Below are 22,776 nucleotides of genomic sequence, written 5' to 3' on the forward strand. Positions count from 1 at the left end.
TTCGCAGTGAACGTGCCTGTGCTGCTTTTATGATCTGATTCTCAAACACCGCCGGGTGTGCGCCTTGTTGATGAGACGCAGTCGGAGTTTGACGTTGACCAGAAGCTTCTCCCCTGAAGCTAAACTCCCTGAAGCTAAACTCTCATTCTGCTTTCTGACAATTACGTGAACATTTCAGAAATGCTGGTCAAGTAGGAATTTAATTTCAATAAACAACACGGTATAGCTCTCAAGAGTGCGTTGATTATCGGAAGAAAGTGTTGAAGTATGGAAGTAAATGTGTGCCATCGGACTTTGACTATAATTTGGTGAATTTTATTAACACCAAAATCTGACTTTGAGTTTTAAAAACAGCATTTCAAGTACTGTTGCATGAAAAAATTTGGTGTTAAATTCCCTGTGTAAAAAATTATTTAAATTAAATGGTAAAAATTGAAGTTGAAAAAAATTTTTTTTTAAAAGATGAGAGTAAGGAATTAGATATTCAATGTGTCGTGAGACTCAGGGAAGCAGCATCAGACGTGTTGCCCTGGCTCACTCCTTCCTGTGACCCTTTGCGTGATGTCGCAGAGTAACGTCTGGGGATCCATTCCTTCCCCTTGGTTGCCCATAAGTAAACACTGAATTCATTTACATTCATTTTTTACTTTGAATTTCAAACACTCTTTTTACATTTTTTAAGTTATTGTGAACCATATATCTAAGCTCAAATATAGCTACAATTACTAAGTCTTCCCTTAAGTATTTAATAAACCTTTTTGACCCCCAAGTGAAAGATAAGATATTTATCACATCTCTCGTCAGGTAGTTAAGTAGTCTATCAGTTGAGTGTTCCAAGAATTGTTATTGGACGATGGCAAGTGTCTAACTTTCATGACGAGAGACAGGTATAAGTCTGGTGAAAAACCAGACTCTCTACAGTTACAAAAAGCTTCATATTCAGGAGTGGTGAACTTTGAGTTGAACCTGCTGTTGTATTTACATAGCTGTCAAAAGATCCATCATAAGCTTTCAAGCTGATCCCGGATGACTCTCACTGAAGGTCCATCTGTCATCTGGAGGTCTTTTGGAGGATGTTTTCAATTTTGACCGCTCAAAAACTTTATTCCACACTTTTTCCTTCCTGTAACATCTTGTTGCTCTCTAACCTCGCTTCAGAAGAGCCAAGGAAGTCGATTCTTCACCATATAGCAAATGAGATCCTGGCTCCAAAATCCAAAACTTGTGTTTTGATTGTCCGTAGTAATGACAACCCTTTAGTGAACCAAATAATCTAAGAGTGAAGGGAAGGATCTGAATATTCATCAGTGTTAGTTATACATTTGTTAATTTGAGATCTGTCTCCAAGCAACCAAAAACCCTGGCCGACAGATTTTTAGCTGGACTGCCACTCAGCCATTGTCTATTAATCGGACCCTCCTGGGACCCCAGAGTCATGGCAAATGGGTAGAAGATCTGAGTCACACAGCTGCCTACGCTCAAGGTGAGCCACCCAGGGTGCATAAATCTGCATCGCTAATGCCGCGCTGGCGCACTGGGCTCACTTAGTGCCATTACAGTGTTTGTTCTGTCTTCCAGTGAGGGAGAAAGTAAGACTTGGTCACAGGAGACTAGTCTTCATAAGTGAGGCTCGGTCTAATCTCTACTACCTCTTCTTGGTGGGAGTATTTTTGTCATAAGTGTGAAGGAAAAACAGGGATTCTTCAAAGGCATTAATCCTGAAAGTTGCCGCGCATGATCCAGCTAGCACAGCTGGGGATTGGAACCTTTCTTTACTTTGATCGACTCCTTCATGTGTCAAACTTTCCTGTCAACAGGAGAGGCTCCTCACTTGTCTCCTACGCTCTTCTTGGCATGACTAATGTCTTGAATTCCCCATCTGGTTCCACCATGTGCTCCTCAAAAGGTGCTTAGTAACCCAGGTGGCTCCTCAAAACTCTGCCTCACCCCTCGTTTTGTCAGCGGCGTGTGCTCTGCCGCCGAGGCTTGTTGGATTCTCAAACAACGCTTGTGACCCACTGGACCGTTTACTGCTGACTCGTCATACTAAACTGTCAAGGTGAAGTCCTTCGCAGTGACGTACGACCTCATCTTAAAAATGAAAAAGTGATGTATTAGTTTTGAGAGCGGCTGCAAGTGTCATGCGAAACTCTGGTTGATGTGCCGTCCAGGACTTATATGGATGAGAGTGTGAGATTACACAGTAAAATGAGGCTCGCCCACCTCGGTGTTTGCTCGAGTCATAAACAGTGTTTGTGTATTCCTCCTCTGCTATATTTCCTCTTATGCCATCGATGACAAACGACCATCCGGAACAGCCTTTGCAAGTCAGATGAGATTTCGCTCTGATGGATGAGTCCGTCTGTATCTCCTCTTCATGTGACCGATTGTTTAATACTCCCTAAATTTCCTTTCAGGGTCGGAATTCTGCTTCCGCAATTTCACCAGCAGCGCCGGCATGATCGAGTCGCCGGGCTTCCCAGATAAATACCCCCATAATCTGGAGTGTTCGTACATGATCATCGCCCCGCCCCACATGGACATCACGCTCACCTTCCTCACCTTCGACCTTGAGAACGACCCCCTAATGGTGGGAGAGGGCGACTGCAAGTACGACTGGCTGGACGTGTGGGATGGACTCCCTCAAGGTGAGCAAGACACAACATCTAAAATTCTCTTAAGAAATCAGATTCACCAATAAAGCATTTTCTCATTTTATTTTTTCTACTGTCATGTTGCCACTTGTTTCCTTTTACATTTAAAATATTTGTTTTATCTCAATCCCATTTTTCCACCTATAATTTTGTCTGTATACAGTTTAATTGATAAGTATATTCTTTTCTGTGATTTCATTCATTATAACTAGTAGAATTTTCTTAAGGAAAACTTCTGATGACAGTGAAATTACAGCATTCATTTTTTTATATATTTTTTTTATATATTTTTTCTGCATTTAACTTTATCACAATGGCTGCTACTTTAAAACTAGTAATAAGACCCTAAACTTCTGATAACTATCATTGTATTTTCCCTCCAGTAACTATCTAAAATAATATGTTTTATTTTACAACACACTTTCTGTATTTTATTGCAGTAATTGTGGAAAATGATCAATTAAGGATATTAAAATTCAACTGTGGTTAGAGGAAATAATAAGATTAACATAATAACTTCCTAACAAAAGGGAGAAATTGCTGTAAAATCCACGTCAGGGCAACAATATTCACAACAAGTGTATTAAAAAGAATATCCTCATGTTCCTCCAGTAACAACAGTGTCTCCAGTGAACAGCACTTATCAGCACACATTAGATTATGTCTTCTTAAATCCTGCAATAACAATAAAGTTAAAATATTTGGTGTAGCCCCAGAGCGTACACACAGCAGATGAAGAAATCAATGTTTCTGCTCACTGAGGAAAACATGTTCACATCCAGATTCATGCAATAATCACATTCCCACACAGAAATGTTCATGCCTCAATTTCCCGATCAGCCATCGCTCTCTTTGATGTCGGCAGCCTCGCCTAACATTCCTGGACATAGAGGAAACATTATTTCACGCTGGAAACTGGAAGTGGCTGGACACCCCCGAGGAGCAGCCCTTTCTCATGCCCCGCTCCCCCTTTAATAATAACACCCTTCATCACCCCATTTCTATGCCCCCCTTATCATCTTCCTTCCTCCCCCGGGTCAAGGCCAAGATGGTTTCAGACCAGTGAGAGGTGCTGAGTTTTTCCAAACAGCTTATCGCTGGATCAGGAAGTGCCAAGGGACAAACCTCGGAGGAGCTTTGATAGTCATGCCATGGGGCAATGTTTGCTACTGTACTGCTGACGAAAACCCGCATTAGCTGTAATGAGTGATATACTCTCACTCTCCCACCCTTTCTGTTGCCTCTCTCTGCCTTTTCCAACGATTAGGGGGAGAATTCTGCTCTAATTATTCTATTTTGAGCAGCTAAGAAAGGGATCCAAGTGGATTTAAAATTCCAATTACAGCCTTGAACTCGGTTGCTTTGATAGCCGGAAATGTATACCATTGAAAGTCAGGAATTAGGAAGAAATTAAAGTGTAACCCAGTTCAAGTTAAGCGAGTCCTCGGGCATAAAAGAAGGATTTGAGACAGAGAAAAGAGGTGAGGAATTGGTTGTCTGGCGAGGGAGTTACTCTTGAGACACTTGTAATCCCTGCTGGTGTGTGTATATGTGCGGCTGATCCCAGTGCAGCTTGCAGTGATGCAGGGATTCCAGTCCGACTGGGCTGTTGGCTGACACACATACGGCAGATGGAGGGATGGACAGAAGGGAACTGGGAGAAAGAAAAAAGGATGAGAGGATGTAAGACGAGGCAGAGCCACGCTGTGACTCATTAGACAGTTCTTCCTATGAAAAAAAAACTCATTGAATAGTCATAATAATCTCGGAGAAGCGTCAAACTACTTACACTGAAGTTATAGTGGCAGATTGAACGAAAGTGGAAAATGGACAAATAAAGGTGATTCATTTATTATCTATTTTATATAAAACACAATGATCCATATAAAAAAAATGATCACATTTTACTATTAAATTAGAAAATAGTACAAAGTCTTTATTTGCACTCAGTTGAATGTCTTTTTTTCTTTGTTTCAACAGTATCACCCATGATCGGTCGCTACTGTGGCACCAAGATCCCGCCAGAGATCCAGTCGTCCTCCGGCCTCCTGTCCCTCTCCTTCCACACCGACATGGCCGTGGCCAAGGATGGCTTCTCTGCTCGCTACAACATGACACACAAAGAAGTCAGCGACTGTGAGTGCCAGATAACGTTTAGCAAGTGTGCTCTCTTTGTAGGTTTGTTTACCGGGATCCGTCCCGTCTTCAAGCCCAGCGTGCTTCGCTGACGTTCGTCTTTCCGTCTCACTCTTTCGATCTCTTTGGCTTATGACTTTAATGTAACTTCAGACTCTGAAACCCTCTCAATCCTCCTCTCTGCAGAGACCGGGTTTTCTCAGAAGCAGCTCCACACTATTTTCTTTTAGAATATAAATGTACTTCACCTCAATTTACCTGTGCCCACCTGCCTGACTTCCTTCTTTACTCTCTTATTTCATCTCTGTGATATGCTAATTCTTTCAAACAAGCATGTATCTGTCACCCACTCCTTTATAATTTCCCTCTTGGCTTTTCCTTCTCTGTTTTCTTACTAGAATAACTAAATTTGCTCTCTGCTCTCCAGCGTTCCACTGCAGCACCGCTCTGGGTATGGAGTCCGGGAAGATCAGCGACGACCAGATCTCTGCTTCCACCTCCTTCTATGACAACAGGTGGTTGCCCCGGCAAGCCCGGCTCAACAACCTGGACAACGCCTGGACGCCCTCTGAAGACAGCAACAAAGAGTTCATACAGGTCAGTGAGTTGTGCAGATACATTTGTGAAACAGTAACATGTTGTGATACACTGAGCTTAGCCACATTAGCAATTAAGCTACATTAGCCCTAGCACTTACATTTGCATTATACATTATACGTTTGCTATCCATCAAAGATCATCAAACAAGAAGAATTATATAGTAAAGTTGTATATTTTCACCAGAGACACAAGTTTAATTTCTTGGAGTTCCTCTTAAGCGCTCTTTGGTAAAGACATAGCACCAATAGCAAGCTAGCAAGCTAGCATTAGCCAGAGTGGGTTATAATTGTGTAACGAGTTAAAAGGGAGTAAAAAAGGAATAACTTATTTAGCCAAACAGTTTTAGATCAAATGTATGAAGTGTTGGTTTTTTTTTTTACTATTAATGTTTCTTTTTTATCTTTATTTCGATTTTACTTTTGTATAGACCAACAATGAAGGCACATACTATACAATCACAGACAAGACAAGAGCATCCCCACCAACCCCCTCAAACCAGGAACCATCAAATGAAATAATTAGCAAACTTTATGTTTTAAGAACAAAATAAGAATGTTTGTACATTAAGCATTTCACATTCTAAGACTCGGTTTATGTCAGGCTTCAAGGTGTAAGTAAGCAAGTAAGTAATTTTTAGCTTTAAAAGTGTTTAGACTGGCTCTTTTACACCGAGGGACTTTGTATAAAAAAAAAGAAGCATCGCAGCTAAAGGGAGTGATGATAACACAGGGATCCTGAGCTCTCAATCTTTTCCTGTCTCACACATTTGCTCCCACACACACACATGCACGCACAGCAGAGAAGCTCCTGACTGATGACGGTAGTCTTCAGGAATACAAGAACGCCGCACCATTGATCTTAACCTGCGGTTTTATTCCGACAATGCACAGATACACACACAACCCCAGCTTCCTCAGCATCGCCCACCATCAGCGTCTCCCCCCCCCCAACCCCTCTCACTGTCAGAGTGACGGATCGACACAGCAGCTGGTCTGGATCTGTTATCTCCATCAACCCCGAGCTCCATATACTACTGCTGGAATCTGTGCTCCCCCTACCCCCCTCCGACAGAAAGTGACTTGCCTGTCTCTCTTTCAGGTGGATCTTCAGTTCCTCAAGGTGTTGACCGGGATCGCCACACAGGGAGCTGTATCGAAGGAGACCCAGAAGTCCTATTATGTCACCTCTTTCAAGCTGGAGGTCAGCACCAACGGAGAAGACTGGATGGTCTATCGACACGGCAAAAACCATAAGGTACGATTGTCATGGGAGATTTTCAGGAAGTTGTTGCCAAGCCGGTTGTACTCCCTGTTTTTCTGTCAAACAAAATCCAACCAGGAAGCGGTTTTATTCCCTAACGTTCTAAACAAACATAACAGCATGTACAGTTAAAATGAGTGATTTATGGAGGAAGTAAATATTAATATGAAGGCAGTACAGAAGGTCAAATAGGTTAAGAAGGAGGTTAAAAGATATTGGCATATATTATATTGTAGTACGTGGCAGTGAACGCATCACTGGACATGGAAATGTTTGTGCCACAAGGTTTTCCAGGCCAACTCAACATTAAATCCAATGAATCGTTGACCTTCCCGTTACCTCTGAAGATATCACAATGTTTTCTCTAATAAGAGAAGCTGTTGTGCATCTCCAAGAAGCATATCAACGGAGGCAGCATTCCTGAAGTGTACGCTCCTCGTGAATCTTGAGTCATGACCTGGAGGAGTAGGTGATGTAAAGTGAGGGAAAGATAGAGATAAAAAAAAAAAGAGGAGGGGAAGCTGACAAACAAGAACAATGGCGTCCTCTATTTGCCCTTATCTTAGCCTGCAATTCATCATCTCTCACGCGTTAGCACACAAGCACCCGGGCCAGCGAGAGTGTTAGGGTCGTATCAGCTGTTAAAGAGTCACATTATTTCCCAGATGCGGCGTGTCCAATGTTTTTTTAAACCATAAAGTTCATTAGGGTGTTTTAGCAATGTTGCTGATTCACCAACTTTCACCTGTGCATTTGCCATGAACTACAAAATTATGGGTTTTTTTTCATCTTAGTGAACCAACCAGTTGTAGGACCCTACTGTATGTTGTTGTGTGATCCTCTAATGTATTGGATTCTCATACGCCTCCAACATCTGGGTGAAGGTTGATGTGGATTAAATGTGGAAAACTAGTCACAAGGGGGTTGCCGTGTTAATCCATGCACTGCTGGTGGCACCCCCTGTCTCAACCAGAGATTGGTTAGAGTGGGATCTGCGGGGGGTGTTTGATGTGGAGATTATTAAAGGAAACGTGGATTTGACTTAAAAAAAAAAAAAATCACATCTGTGTAATTTATTGGAAGGTTTCACCCCTCATCTGGAGCATGTTGCGTGTGTGTGCATACATCCATGATGCGTCTGTCTGCTCCGTGTAATCCGAGTCGACTAATCTGTCTGAGCAGAAAAACTGTTTCGACATTTCGTATGTGGAGAAATCACATGTGTAGCAGACATGCCTCCTGTTGTTGTAGACATGTGCATCTTTAAAACACATTTTAAAGAGAGATAGTTTGATATTGTTTATGTTGATACCTTTAAGCATTAGACAAGATTTATCTTCTGTTGTTATTGTTGCTAAAATCAGGAGAATAGAAATGTATGTGGATCAACATCAAACAGATATAATGTAAGTGCAACTGTTTATGCTTTTTATTTTTAACAATAACATTTAAGATTACACTTGATTGATTCTGTTACACAACAGTGCTCCAAGGTACATATAATAGAAGTAGACCTGATGAAGAGAGTGCAGACACGGTGGAAAGGACGGAGATGAGTTTCCTGGGTGATCTGTGACAGAAAGTAATTTGAATTGGAATCTTTGTAGGAGAGTTTTCATGTTGCAAAAGAGTTAGAAAAGTCAAGATTTCAAGTTTGAATTGGATGTGTCCAGGAATAACGAGGTAAAGACATTGGCTGAGTCGCCTGTAATAGCACATTTGTTGCATTAGTACTTCAAATAAAAAGGTCTTAAAGGAAGAAGCAGAAAAAAAATGTCTAAACCATTTTCCTACTGTTACTAAGCTGGGAAAAACCCATTCAAGCTGAAAACAGGATACTATTTACATCCCAACCTTTGTTGTCAAGTGACTCCTCTCTGTGTCTCTGATTCACTCATTTACTGCTTCTAAACATGTTTAGGAACTTTTAAGAAACACGTGGTAAATCAGTCTCATTGACAAGAATGATAGAATTTTAACTGCAAAGGTAAAGAGGACTAAACAACATATTGTTGATCGCACGACTCTTTTTCAGCTGATTGTTAGCTCTTCAATGATAGATATTATTAAAATAGAGCAACACATCATTGCTGGAATATTTGACTTTATTATTATTTATTATTATTATTTATTATAATAGGTTTAATCCTTCCTGAGCTGATGATGAGCTTTAAAAACTGCAGCGTTCATATTATAGTCAATGTAAGATTTAAGATCATTTATTCCAGTTTTGTAGCGACTCATTTGCCATGACTTGTTCATTTTGCTGTTATAGTTATGATGAAACAATGTAGTTTTATCCACTAGTGTGTGTGTTTGCCTGTTTGAGTGTGAAGGTAAGTGTGAGCATGCGTTGCGTGCCATCGCGTCCTTCTTGCTACCCGAGCGACTTGTTAATTTTAAATCACACCATTCACATATGCGCCTCATTACCCGCTGCAATGCTGATGAACACCGTTACACACCCTTCAAAAATGGATTCACACAAGAATGTCACGCAAAGGAATATTTTGGAATATGGTGAAGTCGCGACCGTGCTCACCGCGCGACGTGTGAGAGAGACTGTGCTACAACTGTCTATCACACTGAGACAGAATACACTGGGTAAGTGAGGGAATAAAGCCCACACAGCATTTTAGCTCGCTCCTTCATCTCACTGTGTCAAGCACACACACACACACACACACACATCTGCAGATTCCAACGAAAATCGCAAACAGGGTCAAAACAGAAAATGGTGTGGGGCTATTTGAAGGGATCACTGCCTCAACCTTCATCCACACACACACACACACATCCTTAGAGCGAGCGGCCAGCTGGAACCAGTTCGACATCTTCATACCGCGAGCCAGGAAACAAAGATGGGAGTAATGGCGAGAGAGTAACAAAGAGAATAACTGGAGCAAGAAGAGTGGAATGAGGAGGGTAATGGAGAAAGAAGGAGAAGAGGGTCGAGGGGGGGCAACAAGGGTAGATGATGACTTGTGCAGAGCTTACAATGTCCCCGTGGTGTCATTGAAGAGTAACTGATGGAGAAAGCAGGCAGATTTACAGAAACGGCTGCTGGATGAATCAACTCTTCTTCCTTAGTGGATACATTGAGTGAATTGTATGATTGGCTTGACCTTCTTTTTTCTCTCAAAGTCACAGTCAAAATTCAAAAAGAGATTATTCCCATAATCCCCCAAGATGTTTTACCTCGTCAAGCACTTTACCATGTTTTAAAAACAGGGTTTTACATGCTAGAACAGGTTATGAAGGAGAACATAGTAAATTGTGTGTCTTGATTGAATATAGAGTTGCTGAGACAATGTGAGCCTCATAAGAAGCACCCATGTACCAGCTTTTTAAGTTTACAATTTATTGTCACTTTTATCAGGGAAGTTGTCAACAAATGGTATTAGGTTTGCCAGAAAATTTGATTTTCATCGTTTTAAAGTTGACCCTCCTGCTGAGAATGGAGTTTGTATAATCTGTTGTAATCTTCTTAGATCAATCCCGTTCATATTTAAGTCAGACTTGTAGGTCTGGTTGTGTTGCTTTAGGAAGCTAAAGTTTAAGTGCTGCCAACAAGAAGCTATACAACGATGCAGAGAACAGATGGGGTCTTTCAAATGGTATTCCTTGAGGTTCTCCATACTCATAGGAAATACCTTCACTCTACGTTTGCTTCTTGTTATTTTTCTGAAAGACACCTTGGCCTGGTTGCGAGCTCATCAATAGTTAAGTGCTCTTGGCTCACTGCTGATGTCCAAACCAAGCAAGTCTGACCGTCGCACACATGCAGCACTTCGTTATAATTTCATGACTCCCCAGACTTAGACACAACATGGCTCTGTTAATTATTCAACCCACTTCACTAGTATGTCACATGTAGGGCGTAGTCGCCGCCACAGACAAAAACATGCCAGTTGTTGGGCAGATTACAGCGACGGGAGGTCATCGGCAGTGTACCTTCAAAACCCCAATTAATTTAGGTTGAAAAGTAACCAGGTTATCCCCCAGCTGATCAATAAACAACCCTCTGCTCGCTCGGGTCAGCGACCTTTAACCCTAAAAGTGATGGGTCAGTTAGCGGGGAAATGGATGGGAAGTGGAAGCAAATGACTAAACCTCACAAGCATTTTTTCAAACTCTCATTGAACCGGCGTTTCATCCCTCAAACCTCCGCCGACAGCTTTTGAGTTGCTGCGATCATTTGTGGATCGTTTCTCAGAGGTTGTTGTCGTCGTTTTTCACACGACGCAAAGACTCCCCACTTGAGGGACCTTTAATGGCTTCGGTCAGGTTCTTTATTGAAGAGAACTTTGTGGTTATGTGTTTTCTGGAAGCTATGAAGGACTATTCATCTTAAAATTGAAGGAAATTTCATTATCCTGCCAAGTAATGGGATAAAGGCGTGGATGGATGCTTTGAATCTGCTCATTGTTCCTCCAGCAACATTCCTCTGCTGATAGTCTTCATTAAGTTATATCTGCTGCCCTCCGTTCAACCTTCCTCCGCTCTCTCTTCATCTGCTCCGAAATATTCTCCCAGCCCCAACAGTCGTTTTTCGGTTTTTCCTGTTCTTCCGCCGTGCTGCTCTTTGTTTCGCAGGCGGAAGTTGTATGCGGGCCAACACTTCCATCATGTCTTTGTGCGAGCATGTGTGGGTGTTTACATAACCCCCATAAGAGCTCGCATCCACCATTTGGCCTCTTAGGTAAACACCAGGCCTGTCTATCGTCAAATCAGGCAGGAGATAGAGCCGAGATCTCCTCTGTTATCTGTTCAAACACTCCTGCTGCTTTGTTCGGCACTGTCAGCTCCACTTGATTAAATCAGGCCATGCCCAAAATCAAATAACCCCCCTCGGGTGGGATTTTGAAGTCCAATATGCAATTTCTGCTGGAATATTTTGTCATTTTGAGCTGGGAATAATATAAGTGGGTCACTTTTCAACAACATGGCAGAGACAAATTCCGAGGCACTGAAAAAGTTCATAAAAGGATTTGGGATTTTTTTATTTCTTTTGCTGTCCTCGCAAAAGGAAAAATCGTGTTGTTGTTTTCTGTCATGGAAATGGAGCTTTAATCTTTTATTCGGTGCGGGCAGCCGTTGTCTTCTACATCTTTTCATTGCGTCTGAAACTCCAGCGCGGTTTGCTGATATCCGTCGGTCAACAGCGGCAGCACTATCAGCCGCCCGCGCCACCACAAGCAGATAGAGTAAGTGACACTTAACAGTCGCTCAGCGGGTTGAAAGACACTTCCTGGCCTTTATCTCAGTGGCGGTGCTCTGTGGTTTGGTTGTTCCTTAAAGCAGGAAGAGAGAAATATAGTGGGGAAGAAGCTTGTCAATGATAACAACAATACTCCAACAGACAAAACACTTTTTTCAATTCTGGTCTGTTCAAATGACTGAATGTTCTTAATGTTTATCAAAATAAAATGTTTTTTTTTACACTTATTAACCATAAGCAAGACAATTCCGGTGAACTTACATCTTTTTCAAATATGTCCTGCATCAAGGAAATAATGTAGGCTTTATTTGAATTTACTTGTTTTGCCTGTTTTAAAAAAGAGACACATTTATTGTTCTATTGAAGTAAACCAAACTGCATTTTCACTAATAATAATCATTAAATATCTGAAGGTAAATAATATGTAACCCTCAGTTGAGGACATGCTGTATTCACTTTTCATCGTTAATGTGAATAAGGCAACTGTAACTAACTGGAACACTCCAGTAAGTGTATTTATAATTCTGAAAAAAAGAGTAAAAGTCATATTCTGACGCCAGGGTATGACTCTCTGTTCTACCTTTGTTGCCTCATTGTTTGACCTGTTTTGCATCAGAAAATAGAGAATTGTGTTGCTTTAGTCATTTTGCAGGATTTATTGCAGAAGAGAAGTTTTGACGTGTTTTGTAAGTTGATGATGCGTCTTGTCTTCTATTGGACTCTTGATTCACACCTGGGAATGTTTGTTAGTTTAATTTGAACATGAATAAATGATAAATGGTTCTTACTTATGTAGCACCTTCTCTGCTTGTTCAGCACTCAAAACGCTTAACACTAAGTCACCCATTCATGCATACAGTCACATACTGACGGGAGTAGGCTGCGACGCAGCGGGTAAGCTCATCATCAAGCGGCAATCAGCGTTAAGTGTCTTGCTCATGGACACAATAGTATCTGGAGCTTGGATTTAATCACTGTTGCAGTTGATCTGTAGCAAAAGAGTAATGTGAATTCTTAATGAGATATTGAGAATTGCCATGTTGCAGCAGAGTTTTAAAAAGTCATAGTTGGTCATTTTCTTAAACTTTTTAGCCACAAGTTAGAACTCACCAAACTAACCATCTGAACTATGCCACAACATTTGCAGAAAATACTCTTTCCAGGAAGGAAACGAGAGCCACTCTGTAATAAACCGTGTCATTCAAAATGCTCCGCCTCAGACAGGAAGCTCCTCTTGTCCCTGAATTTTTGTTGCCACAACACTGACTGGAAGGAAAGAGTGTTAATATTCAGCCATGGTTGGTCAGGAACTGGGGAAGTTAATTTCACTGACATCCTCCCCACCTGGACCGTCTTCCTGAGCATGATGGCCAATGATGTCCGGTCGTGTCAGGTCAAGTCACCCACAGCTTCCTATGACCAGCAGCACCGGGGGTGACCGAGGGTTCTGGATGAGTGAGCAGTGTGTGTTTCTGAGAAAGACCCTCTTCCTTCGGCGCCAGGCTTTCCCTGCCTCCGAGCTTCAAACCTTTGACCCCAAAACACACCGACAGCTGGGCCAGTGTCATTGGATATGTGTTTGGGTTGTCTATACTTCCACTGTGCAAAAGTAGAGAAACGAAGCTGCAGGCATTTGTGTGTCCTAGATGGAGTAGTAGAATTTTTCTTACCAGCCTCTTTCTGTTTTTCACAGACTTTCCATGCCAATACGGATCCTGCTGAGGTGGTTCTGAACCGAGTCCCACTGCCGGTGTTGGCTCGGTTTGTGCGAATCCGACCCCAAGCTTGGAAGAATGGCATCGCCCTGCGCTTCGAGCTCTACGGATGCCAGATTACAGGTGTGTGTGGGTGGTGGGATTCCAACCTTTGTTGCCTAAAGAAAGTTGACCCTGTCAGGGTTGTCTTGCTGCCCACTTCTACATTTGGACCACCCAAATACAACAACACTTTATTTTCTCGCTCAAGGGCGACTCAACAAAGGTGATGAGGGAGCAGAAAGTTTAGTCAACTTGGAGTTGAATCAGCGAAGTAGGAGTCAGAAACTTTTTCTCCCTCAGGCTCGCCAAGAAAATTAAATGTAGAATAGTAAGGTCTTTTTATTTTTGTTGACCGAGTGTATTCATTAGAAAATGAAAAAATGTGAATGTTCAAATGAAAAATTTGAGTTGCAAAAGTCACACCCCTCAAACATCGTCATTATCTTACTGCTAACACCACTTTGGTTATAAAACTCCGAATGAATGATTATCTGAGACCCCGAAAAACCCTCACTTATATATGTTTAATAGTCTTCCTTGTGCCTCCTAAGCACAGCGAGCCTCGGGCTAATTAGAGTCAAAGTTTTCTCCTTCTGTATCTTTTCCCTCTGCTGTTCCTGTCACTCCTCCTGCTCTTCCTCGCTCCTACTTCCCGTCCCTTTCTCCCCGTTTCACATCTCCGCCGTCCTTTTTGCTCCTGGAGCTTGTCTATATCAAGAAACACGATGCGATCAATCATTCATGTCTCCTGTTCCCTGCACTCACATATGAAAACTGCAACTCACTTCAGTGTCAACAGCCTTTATCAGATTAACTGTTACATTACAGGTATGTAGACCCACAACATTCACACGCAAACGCACAGCTGCTAAATATAACACTTGACCTCAAAAGCATTGCTTGAAGTGTACACAGACACTCACTGCCACGTACACACATCCTGAGCCTTTTATTTATTATTTACATCTCCTGCTTTTCGGTGACATAACAGCATGAAACTTTGATCTGTGTTCTCTTAAACCGTCAGTGCAACTAACATCTCATATCTTCTCTCTTCCTGCTGCTTCTCTCCTCCTTTTCCTCCCTTGTTACTTACCCACTGCCCTGCTTGTGCTGCACAACAGCCTTGCCTCAGCAACATCTTATTATTATGGGAAATATAGGAGGCTGTGAAGGGTTTATATCGTTTGTATTTGCCAGTAACATTAATATATATAAAAATGCAGATGTACTGTCAATTTAAGCTTCAGCTTTATGCGGCGGCTATTGAGCCAACAGCGGCCCATTGACTGATCTATATTATCCTTTGTTATTATTATTATAGAGTCAAGAGCCTTGTTATTAAAATTGAAATGTATATTATTTTTCTCAAGCCTTTTTTCGAGTGATTTTCTGTTTTTCTTTCATCCATTTATAGATTGTTGTTATCACTGTCTAAAGCAGCTTTTTTTAATGATATGGTTTTATTTATTTTTAACAACTTTAGCATAACAGAGGCTTTCTTATTTAATAATTATAATAAATATTATATATAATAATTATAATATAAGTATATATAAATATATCAGTTCATTCTTCTTTTCTGTCTTTTATGTCACAATGACTAAATGCAACTTTAAATAATCTCATGAATTACTTTATTCAAATCAAAAAATCATCTTTTTTAATGTGTCTATAAAACTTTGTTTCAGAGCGTACATTTTTTAATTGTTTTTTCACTTTTGACTCAACTGTAATATGTTCAACCGATGATCCATTTAGCCCCATTAATGCCATGCGTCTGTTCTCACAGGTAATAATGTGATCCCTTGTATGTGTGCCTCTAGACTAGTAAAAGGAAAGGCTCCTTCATTCATGCTGCTCTCATATTTAATGAACATATGTAATATTAATATTGTGAGCAGGGTTTTCTCTCAGCGTAGCAGACCTCGTCCATTAAAGTCTTTTCAGTCTTTACTATTACATTACTATTACTTTACAGAGGGAAACATCAAAGATCTTTACAACTCTGGCGCACAATGCTCCTTAATGTTGAGTGGCTGCCGGTGCAAGTCTGCGGTGAAGCTTAAGAGTTCCCATGTGGGAATATGTGTAACACCAGAGTGTGTCCTCGGAAACTGTAGTGGAAAGCTAAACCGTGGTCCCTCTGCTTCCCACCTCAGATGCCCCATGTTCGGAGCTGCAGGGACTTCTCTCCGGGTTGCTCCCGGACAACCAAATCGCAGCGTCGTCCAGCAGGGACATGATGTGGAACCCGGCCACCGCCCGCCTCGTCGCCAGTCGCTCCGGCTGGTTCCCCGCTCCGCCGCAGCCGCTGGCTGGGGAGGAATGGCTACAGGTAAATGATCAAAAATCAGACTGATCAAAGTATTCCAGGTCCATTATGAAGTAATACCATTATGTGTTTTGGATATTATTGAAAAGCTGATTATTTTACGATTCAAGCCAGCAAGCTACCAGGATAGAATAACAATTAATAAAATTATTATAAAATAAAATTGACAAAGTCCTTAAACTTGTGATTAATACAGACAAAGACGTGTGAAAATGTAACATAAGTATTTTAATCATTTGGGTGTCAGTAAAGAGCATTTTAATAGTGTTTTTAGGTGTTTATTTCTTACCAGCAGCACTAAATGTAAAGTATTATGGTGAATGATTTTCCTAATACCAAGGACTACATGAGGCACACGGGCCTTGAGTTTGACAGCACATGAAGGTAAAGTAATCATACATTTGTTTGTTCAGGTGGACCTTGGAGTTCCTAAAACTGTGCGAGGAGTGATCACTCAAGGGGCGAGGGGCGGCGATGCTACCAGCGGTGCAACAGCTGAAAACAGAGCTTTCGTCAGGAAGTATAAAGTGGCCTACAGCGCCACTGGAAAAGAGTGGAATTTTATCATTGACAGCAAAACCAGCCTGGCGAAGGTGAGCAGCTGGCAGGATTCTAACCTTTATAATAGATATCTCACTTAACGTGCAATACCTTTTCTGCAGATCTTCGAGGGGAACACTCACTATGACACACCGGAGCTGCGACGCTTCGATGAGATTGTCGCTCAGTACGTTCGTCTGTATCCAGAGCGATGGTCTCCAGCTGGGATCGGGATGAGAGTGGAAATCCTAGGGTGTGATCTTCCAGGTACTTTTTCATTCCTATTGTTTTAAAGTTGATTTAATCAAACATGTTGTGTGTAGAAGATGATTTAGACCGTGTAACTTTGGGCACTTTCCAATGGAAAACAAGACAGAGCCTGTTTTAGTGATTAAAACGTTGTTATTTTCCGTCTGGTTACAACGGCCTGGTGAGTCTGGCGTTCACAAGGCTACAGAGGAAACTTGCTTCCAGCAGTATTCCAGGTGGAACTATTAGTCATCAACATGACTATCCAGAACCGAATGGGCCTTGAGAAAAGTGTCTCCCATTACAGATGAATGAGGGCCAGTAGGGTATGTCAGAGTTGAAAAAACACTCCTGAGTAAGCTGGGAAAGAGAGAACACATACCGTGAGGGAAAGTTTAAACCTCACAGGTAATCTTGATTATTTTGTAAACTGTTTCACAAGGGAAGTTGGACCGAGAGCGAGAGGGAGGATCAGGGAGTGATTTGGGTTCAGTTGAAAGTAACGCATCCCAGGAGAAGCTGTCCGGCCTGGTCTGTTATCCAGATGTCAACGCCACATGTGGAGGTTTACTTGAGAGTGAGACTGAGAGCGGAGAAGGCGCGTGTTACCGTCCAGGCCTCAAGAAAGAGAAAAACACAGCGCAGACAGAAGAGACGTGTGTTTATGTCACACTTTACTTTACTACATTTGTTAGAAATGGACTCGCAGCTGAAGATCCACTCAGTTTGTGTTAGTTAAAATCATTGTAATCATCATTACAATCACAGTTCTTACTTTAAAAATAAAAGTTTTTCAACTTGGAGATTCTCTCAACTTGGTTGCAGAAGTTTCTTCTGTTTCCTCCCATAGTCTTTTTGTGTCTGTCGGCATCTGTCCTGTGATATACTAGTGATCACTCCAGGGTTCTTCAACCTATGTAACCAGTCCAGTCTAGCTATTCCGGATTATGCTAAGATTGATATTTGTACAGACTGAAGGTTGACTTAAAGAAGGTTGTTGATTGAGGATTGGTCATAGCAGCAGGAAACAACAAACTGAAAGACTGATTTGTTGCCTTGAGCTCCGTTGTGGTGTCAAGGAAGCAGCTTTTCTTTGACACGGTTGCGATATCACCGGAAAATCAGTCCGTTGAAACCACAGGCTAGAGTCAGCTTAGATTGTGCACATGATTGTCAACATCCGTGACTATGGATAAAGTGCTTTAACTTCCTCCCAGAGAAACGATGTGCACTTTATTATGATCGTCGTTTGTATGTTTTTATCAGGAAAACAAGACAAGAGAATCTTTTTTTTCAGTTCAGCATTTCATCTCACAATAATCTTAATGTACATGATTTGATTTCCTGTTGTATCCCTGCTGAGACTGAAAGCATTCACAAACTCTCTGCCTTAGATTAGCGACACGCTGTGCTGGATTTCGTAGAAAAGCGGGACACGCCCACAAGGCAGTGCTGAGGCAAACAAATGGGAATGAATAGAAAACTGTGCAAACGCAAGATAATGACTGAAGCGCATTGCAATTGATGAAGTGTATTCCGGAATATAACCTTCTTATTAAGGAGTTATGAAGCAACCAGTGCTGGATCACATTATCATTAAGAGACATCTGTGTCTTCAGTCGCAACCGTCTAATGTGGCTTGTTTTTTCACTTTCAAGCTCGTAAATCAATTTGAACTGGTTTGACCGTTGAGGCGGTGGAATGCAGCATGAGAGGAGGTGAGGAAGGAGTTTGTGCCACACGGAAACATAAACCCCCGACCGTTTTGTGCTTTGTTATTATATCAGCAAGCATGCACCTTAAATATAGGTTGAGCGATGTAGCCGGTGTAATTTGGAAAATCCGTTGCTTACACCTCAGCTCAAAAGTGGCCCGGTCTCTCAGGAAGCATGTGGTTCACATTTGCACTTGATGGCCGTCTGGGAAGATTGAAGAGTTCAACTTTTGGATACGGAAAAGAAATTAGCAAACGGGAATTTCATGGATGGATACGGGGAGGAGGGGACGGGGACTCGTTGATTTTTGTCGGATGACGTTTAGGTGGAAGTGTGGCTCATAAATTGTCTGGTTGAGGGTTTAGCATTGTTCCCAAACGCAGCAGGGATAATGTCCCGCTGCTGACTTCCTGTAAATCATGTCTACCCCTTCCACTCCTGTCATTGTTCTCTCATTTAAATGATTTAGCGCTAATATTTGACTTCAACCCAGGCGTAATGTGAGTGAGCTTGAGCCGCCGGAGACATGCTTGTAGTCGAGGCTCTTCCTTCCTGAGGCTCCATAAATGTCCCCTCTTCTTCCTCTCTGCTCCGCATCACTGACACTTCTATTGCAGCTGCTGCCGCTTCTGACTTCTTCTATTTTGCCCTCTTCATGCACAATTGTCTCTTTCACACACACACACATTTACACACACACACACACACACACACACACAGAGAGCTCTTGAGTTTGAGTCAGAAACATGGTTCAAATGCTAAAATGTGCTACAAAGTCGTAAAGGAATTATAACAACATAAGATAATAGTTTTTATTACACATGCTGCATTAACACTGTTTCGAGAATAATGAAGAGCAATGAATGAAAATGAAAATATAGTGTTTTTAGCTTATAAGTCCTTGTATGATGACAGTAGCTTATTATGGTTACTGAAATAAACTGTAGACATTAATGTACATTCATTTAGATCAAATAGAGCTTTTTTAGAGTAGCTGCTTAAGATGTCGTTTGCCGACTTCTTCAGCTTTCTCTGCAAAGGGTGCAATGATTTGGAATCAATTGGTGCAGGGTGTAACTAAATGTGGCCAATTTTAGCAAAACAAAGGAGACAAAGAAGCATCATGGTTTTATGTTGGTGCTAAAAGGCAGAAGTGACGCAGAGTTTCAAGAGGCTAATTCAACCCGCATGAGTCATCAAGATAAAAAAAACATTTTTATGGTTTTATTGTTAAACCAAAGAACACTGATGTCATGGTTCCCTAAAGTACATTTTGTACCTGACATAAGCGGTCGATCAGTTACCCTCAGCACATAAAAAACACAATTACCCTCCTGGAAATCAAAGGGTTAATTGATTTCTTGGTGTTACTGCAGATTTACATCCTCCACCTCTATTTGACTGCAATATCCATTTTTCTGTAGCACCGTATAATTTATACTTCCCTCAAAACTATTGATTATTGAATAATTATCTAGATTACATAGTTTTTTTTCCCTTGTTTCAGCTATCCAAGAGCTGCTTTTGTACTTTTTTAATTAGCACTGCTGTGTGTAAAAACACCACAAATGCTCAAATAAATGTTAATTAATGAATAGTTGATGCAGTTTGCTTATTTACTGATTTTGGAAAGTGCCATTGATCCAACAGCTTTGTGTCTCCTGTGTGTTCGGTTGTGTATGTGTGTTCCTGTGCCAACAGAATTACAAAAAAAGCTTTCAACATAATTGGAAAGTTTTTTTTTCCTCCTCTGACATCTTGCTGAGTCATATTTTTTGGGTTGTGATCAATGACTTCCTCGTAGGAGTGGTTTTCTCTTTCCTCAAGCCTGTTCGATCTGGTGTAATTTGGGAAGCATTTGTATGCACCGGCAGGTTCAACAGTTATTTATGTGCGGTGTATCTCCATTATCTATGCCAGCGGTTCCCCCGAGTCCAGATCTAAGTGTCGGCGTCTCATCCCGCGCATGATGATGACTTGCATCATCACCTGCAGCAGCAGACACATTATGTAAGACAACGCTTCACTGCAGGACTTTTTTCTGCATCGCAAATCCTTCAGCTGCGACACATTCCTCGCTCAAGGGCGCGCCTCGGGGCGGGTCACATATATTAACTCACATTTTCCCTGCGTCTCACGTAAACATCCACACAATTGCACTCGTGGGCCCTGCTCCCATCGCCCCTGACACCCCTGTCACAGCCGGGAAAGGTCAGCGCATTTACACTGTGACAAGGCGTGACCTTTGAAAGCACGTAGAGCTCATGAGCAGCGTGGAATCTTAATGCTCTTGTGAGCTGGACGCTGGAGTTGTGCAGGTATTGAGACTCAAACGCAGACTTCTTTACCTGAAGCACTGATACACAAACACACACCTTATAACTTGTTGTCACAAATAGTAGAAAGGTGTAATGAAGCCACTAATGGTGTGTGTAAAGGACGTGACATTAGCAAAGGTTAATGTCAGATGGCGTCATCAGCTTTGGTCTACGCTTTCATCTCTGCCATTTATGCAGCTGGAGAGCACCAACACCGCTTCTTTAAAGGGATCAATGGCCTTTTCGTGCTGTGGGCGCCACCTTAAATCCTCTAGGAGGAGGATGACATCACAGGAGCAACATTTATTATGCTCACATTTATCTTGTGATGTGACTGTGAGTCTAAATGTCTGTATGACCTGGCAGCTACGATGACGTTATGTCGATATATATTATAGATAATGTTGCTCAACCGGCAAATGTGTGGTTAAGGGGAAGTGATTCGCAAAAAAAAAGTGTAAAGCATTGACATCATCGTCCCATTATGAAGAACAGAAATAAAAACATAAAAATAAAGAAAACATTGAAAGAAAATTGGCAGAAATTTTGTGAAGATGGGAATCCAGGTAGATGGCTATACAGAATCTAAAAAATAACTGTACAAATGAGAAACAGAACAAAAACCCGAAAAGAAGAAACTATTATATCAGGGTTAAGATTTGGACTCACAGGTTTGAACAATACACTTTTTGAAATGAAAAAGCACATGTTGAAAAATTGTAAAAAAAAAAAAAAAAGAAACAATAGAACATGTTATAAACATATGTCCAAAATATGGAGAATAGAATAAAAAACATTAACTAGTAACTTAAGAAAGTTGAAGATTGATTTGATGATTTGGTACTGCAATATCTTCGAAAAACTAACTAACTAACTAAATTAGGAAAGAAAATATAGAAATGTGTAAATTCTTAGTATAAATTGTAATAGCCTATTTATAAACCTATTTGTACATTAGAAGAAACCACACTGAGTAACAGTAACAGTAAGTGGCAGTTTAAATCTTTATTTTGCCATTTAACCAAAAAGAAGAACATTGATTATACAGTGATAAGTAGGATGTGATGTTGTCGAGATGAGTCAGTGATCAGAGTAAAGAAAACGGATGAAAGGCAGCGAAGAAGAGAGTGCCGGCAGGGTGGATCAGGCGGAGATGTGTGACAGAAGCTACCAGGCAGAAGAAGAAATGGATTGAGGTTCATAAATGAACCACTAAACTAGAACATTCAAATGATGCAACACATGTATCCATCAACACTGGTAGTAAAGTCAGCATGTGTCAATATTTCTCAGCAAACTCCTCCAGCATACTGAAGACTCATGTCAAACTCAATACGTTCTATATATAGGAGACATGTGTTTCACGCATGCGAACATGTGTATGTCATAAACGTAGCTGAAAGAAAACGGTTACACTGTTAATTCCCATGATGCATGATCGGATGAAACTGGATCTAAAACCCTTCATGCAAAACCTCTCGCTCTCAGGTCGACCCATCTGCTCCCAATAACACCCAACTTTCTTTGTTTTCAAATTCCTGCCGCAGTCTGCTTCGCATGTGTGCGCATTTTAATGAGACAACGGCAAGATCATTTGTGTGTGTTGGTTGTGTTCTGTTGTGTGATAAATAGATGCCAAAAGCTGCAGAAAATTCAAGCGTTACACTTTTCCTCTGTGACTTATGAAGTGAAGGCAGATGCTGAAATTCTCCTGATAGTTCCCAAGAAAACAGAGCAAGAGATGAAGTGTGTGTGTCGTTGTGTGCATGTGTGTGTGTGTGTGTGTCTGCCTGTCAGCCTGTGAGTGGTCCTACACCGTGATGGTCCCTTCCAAGGTCAGGGGAGTTTGTTAGACACATCCATCCATCAGCAGCATGTGTGCATGTTTTGCTACATGTGTGTTGGACAGATACGACGGTGGAGCACCCAGACGCTACATGACAGGGGCCCCTCTGGGCTCTCGGGTCTCTGAACCCTCCTCTGCTTTACTT

General features: G+C 41.5%; 1 protein-coding gene across 3 annotated transcripts in view; it reads left to right on the forward strand.

Annotated features, from left to right (window-relative positions):
• Positions 1-22,776, forward strand: part of nrp2a (neuropilin 2a) — a 62,817-nt gene that overhangs the window by 25,291 nt on the left and 14,750 nt on the right. For all 3 annotated transcript variants that reach the window (XM_087791727.1, XM_087791729.1, XM_087791730.1), the window contains exons 4-11: positions 2,418-2,648; positions 4,635-4,790; positions 5,218-5,387; positions 6,489-6,644; positions 13,565-13,709; positions 15,791-15,966; positions 16,377-16,556; positions 16,626-16,770. In XM_087791727.1, coding sequence (XP_087647853.1) covers positions 2,418-2,648; positions 4,635-4,790; positions 5,218-5,387; positions 6,489-6,644; positions 13,565-13,709; positions 15,791-15,966; positions 16,377-16,556; positions 16,626-16,770 — 1,359 coding nt within the window. The remainder of the gene's footprint in view (positions 1-2,417; positions 2,649-4,634; positions 4,791-5,217; positions 5,388-6,488; positions 6,645-13,564; positions 13,710-15,790; positions 15,967-16,376; positions 16,557-16,625; positions 16,771-22,776) is intronic.

This window comes from Callionymus lyra, chromosome 5 (genome assembly GCF_982586985.1).
Source record: "Callionymus lyra chromosome 5, fCalLyr1.hap1.1, whole genome shotgun sequence".
Lineage (NCBI taxonomy): Eukaryota > Metazoa > Chordata > Actinopteri > Syngnathiformes > Callionymidae > Callionymus > Callionymus lyra.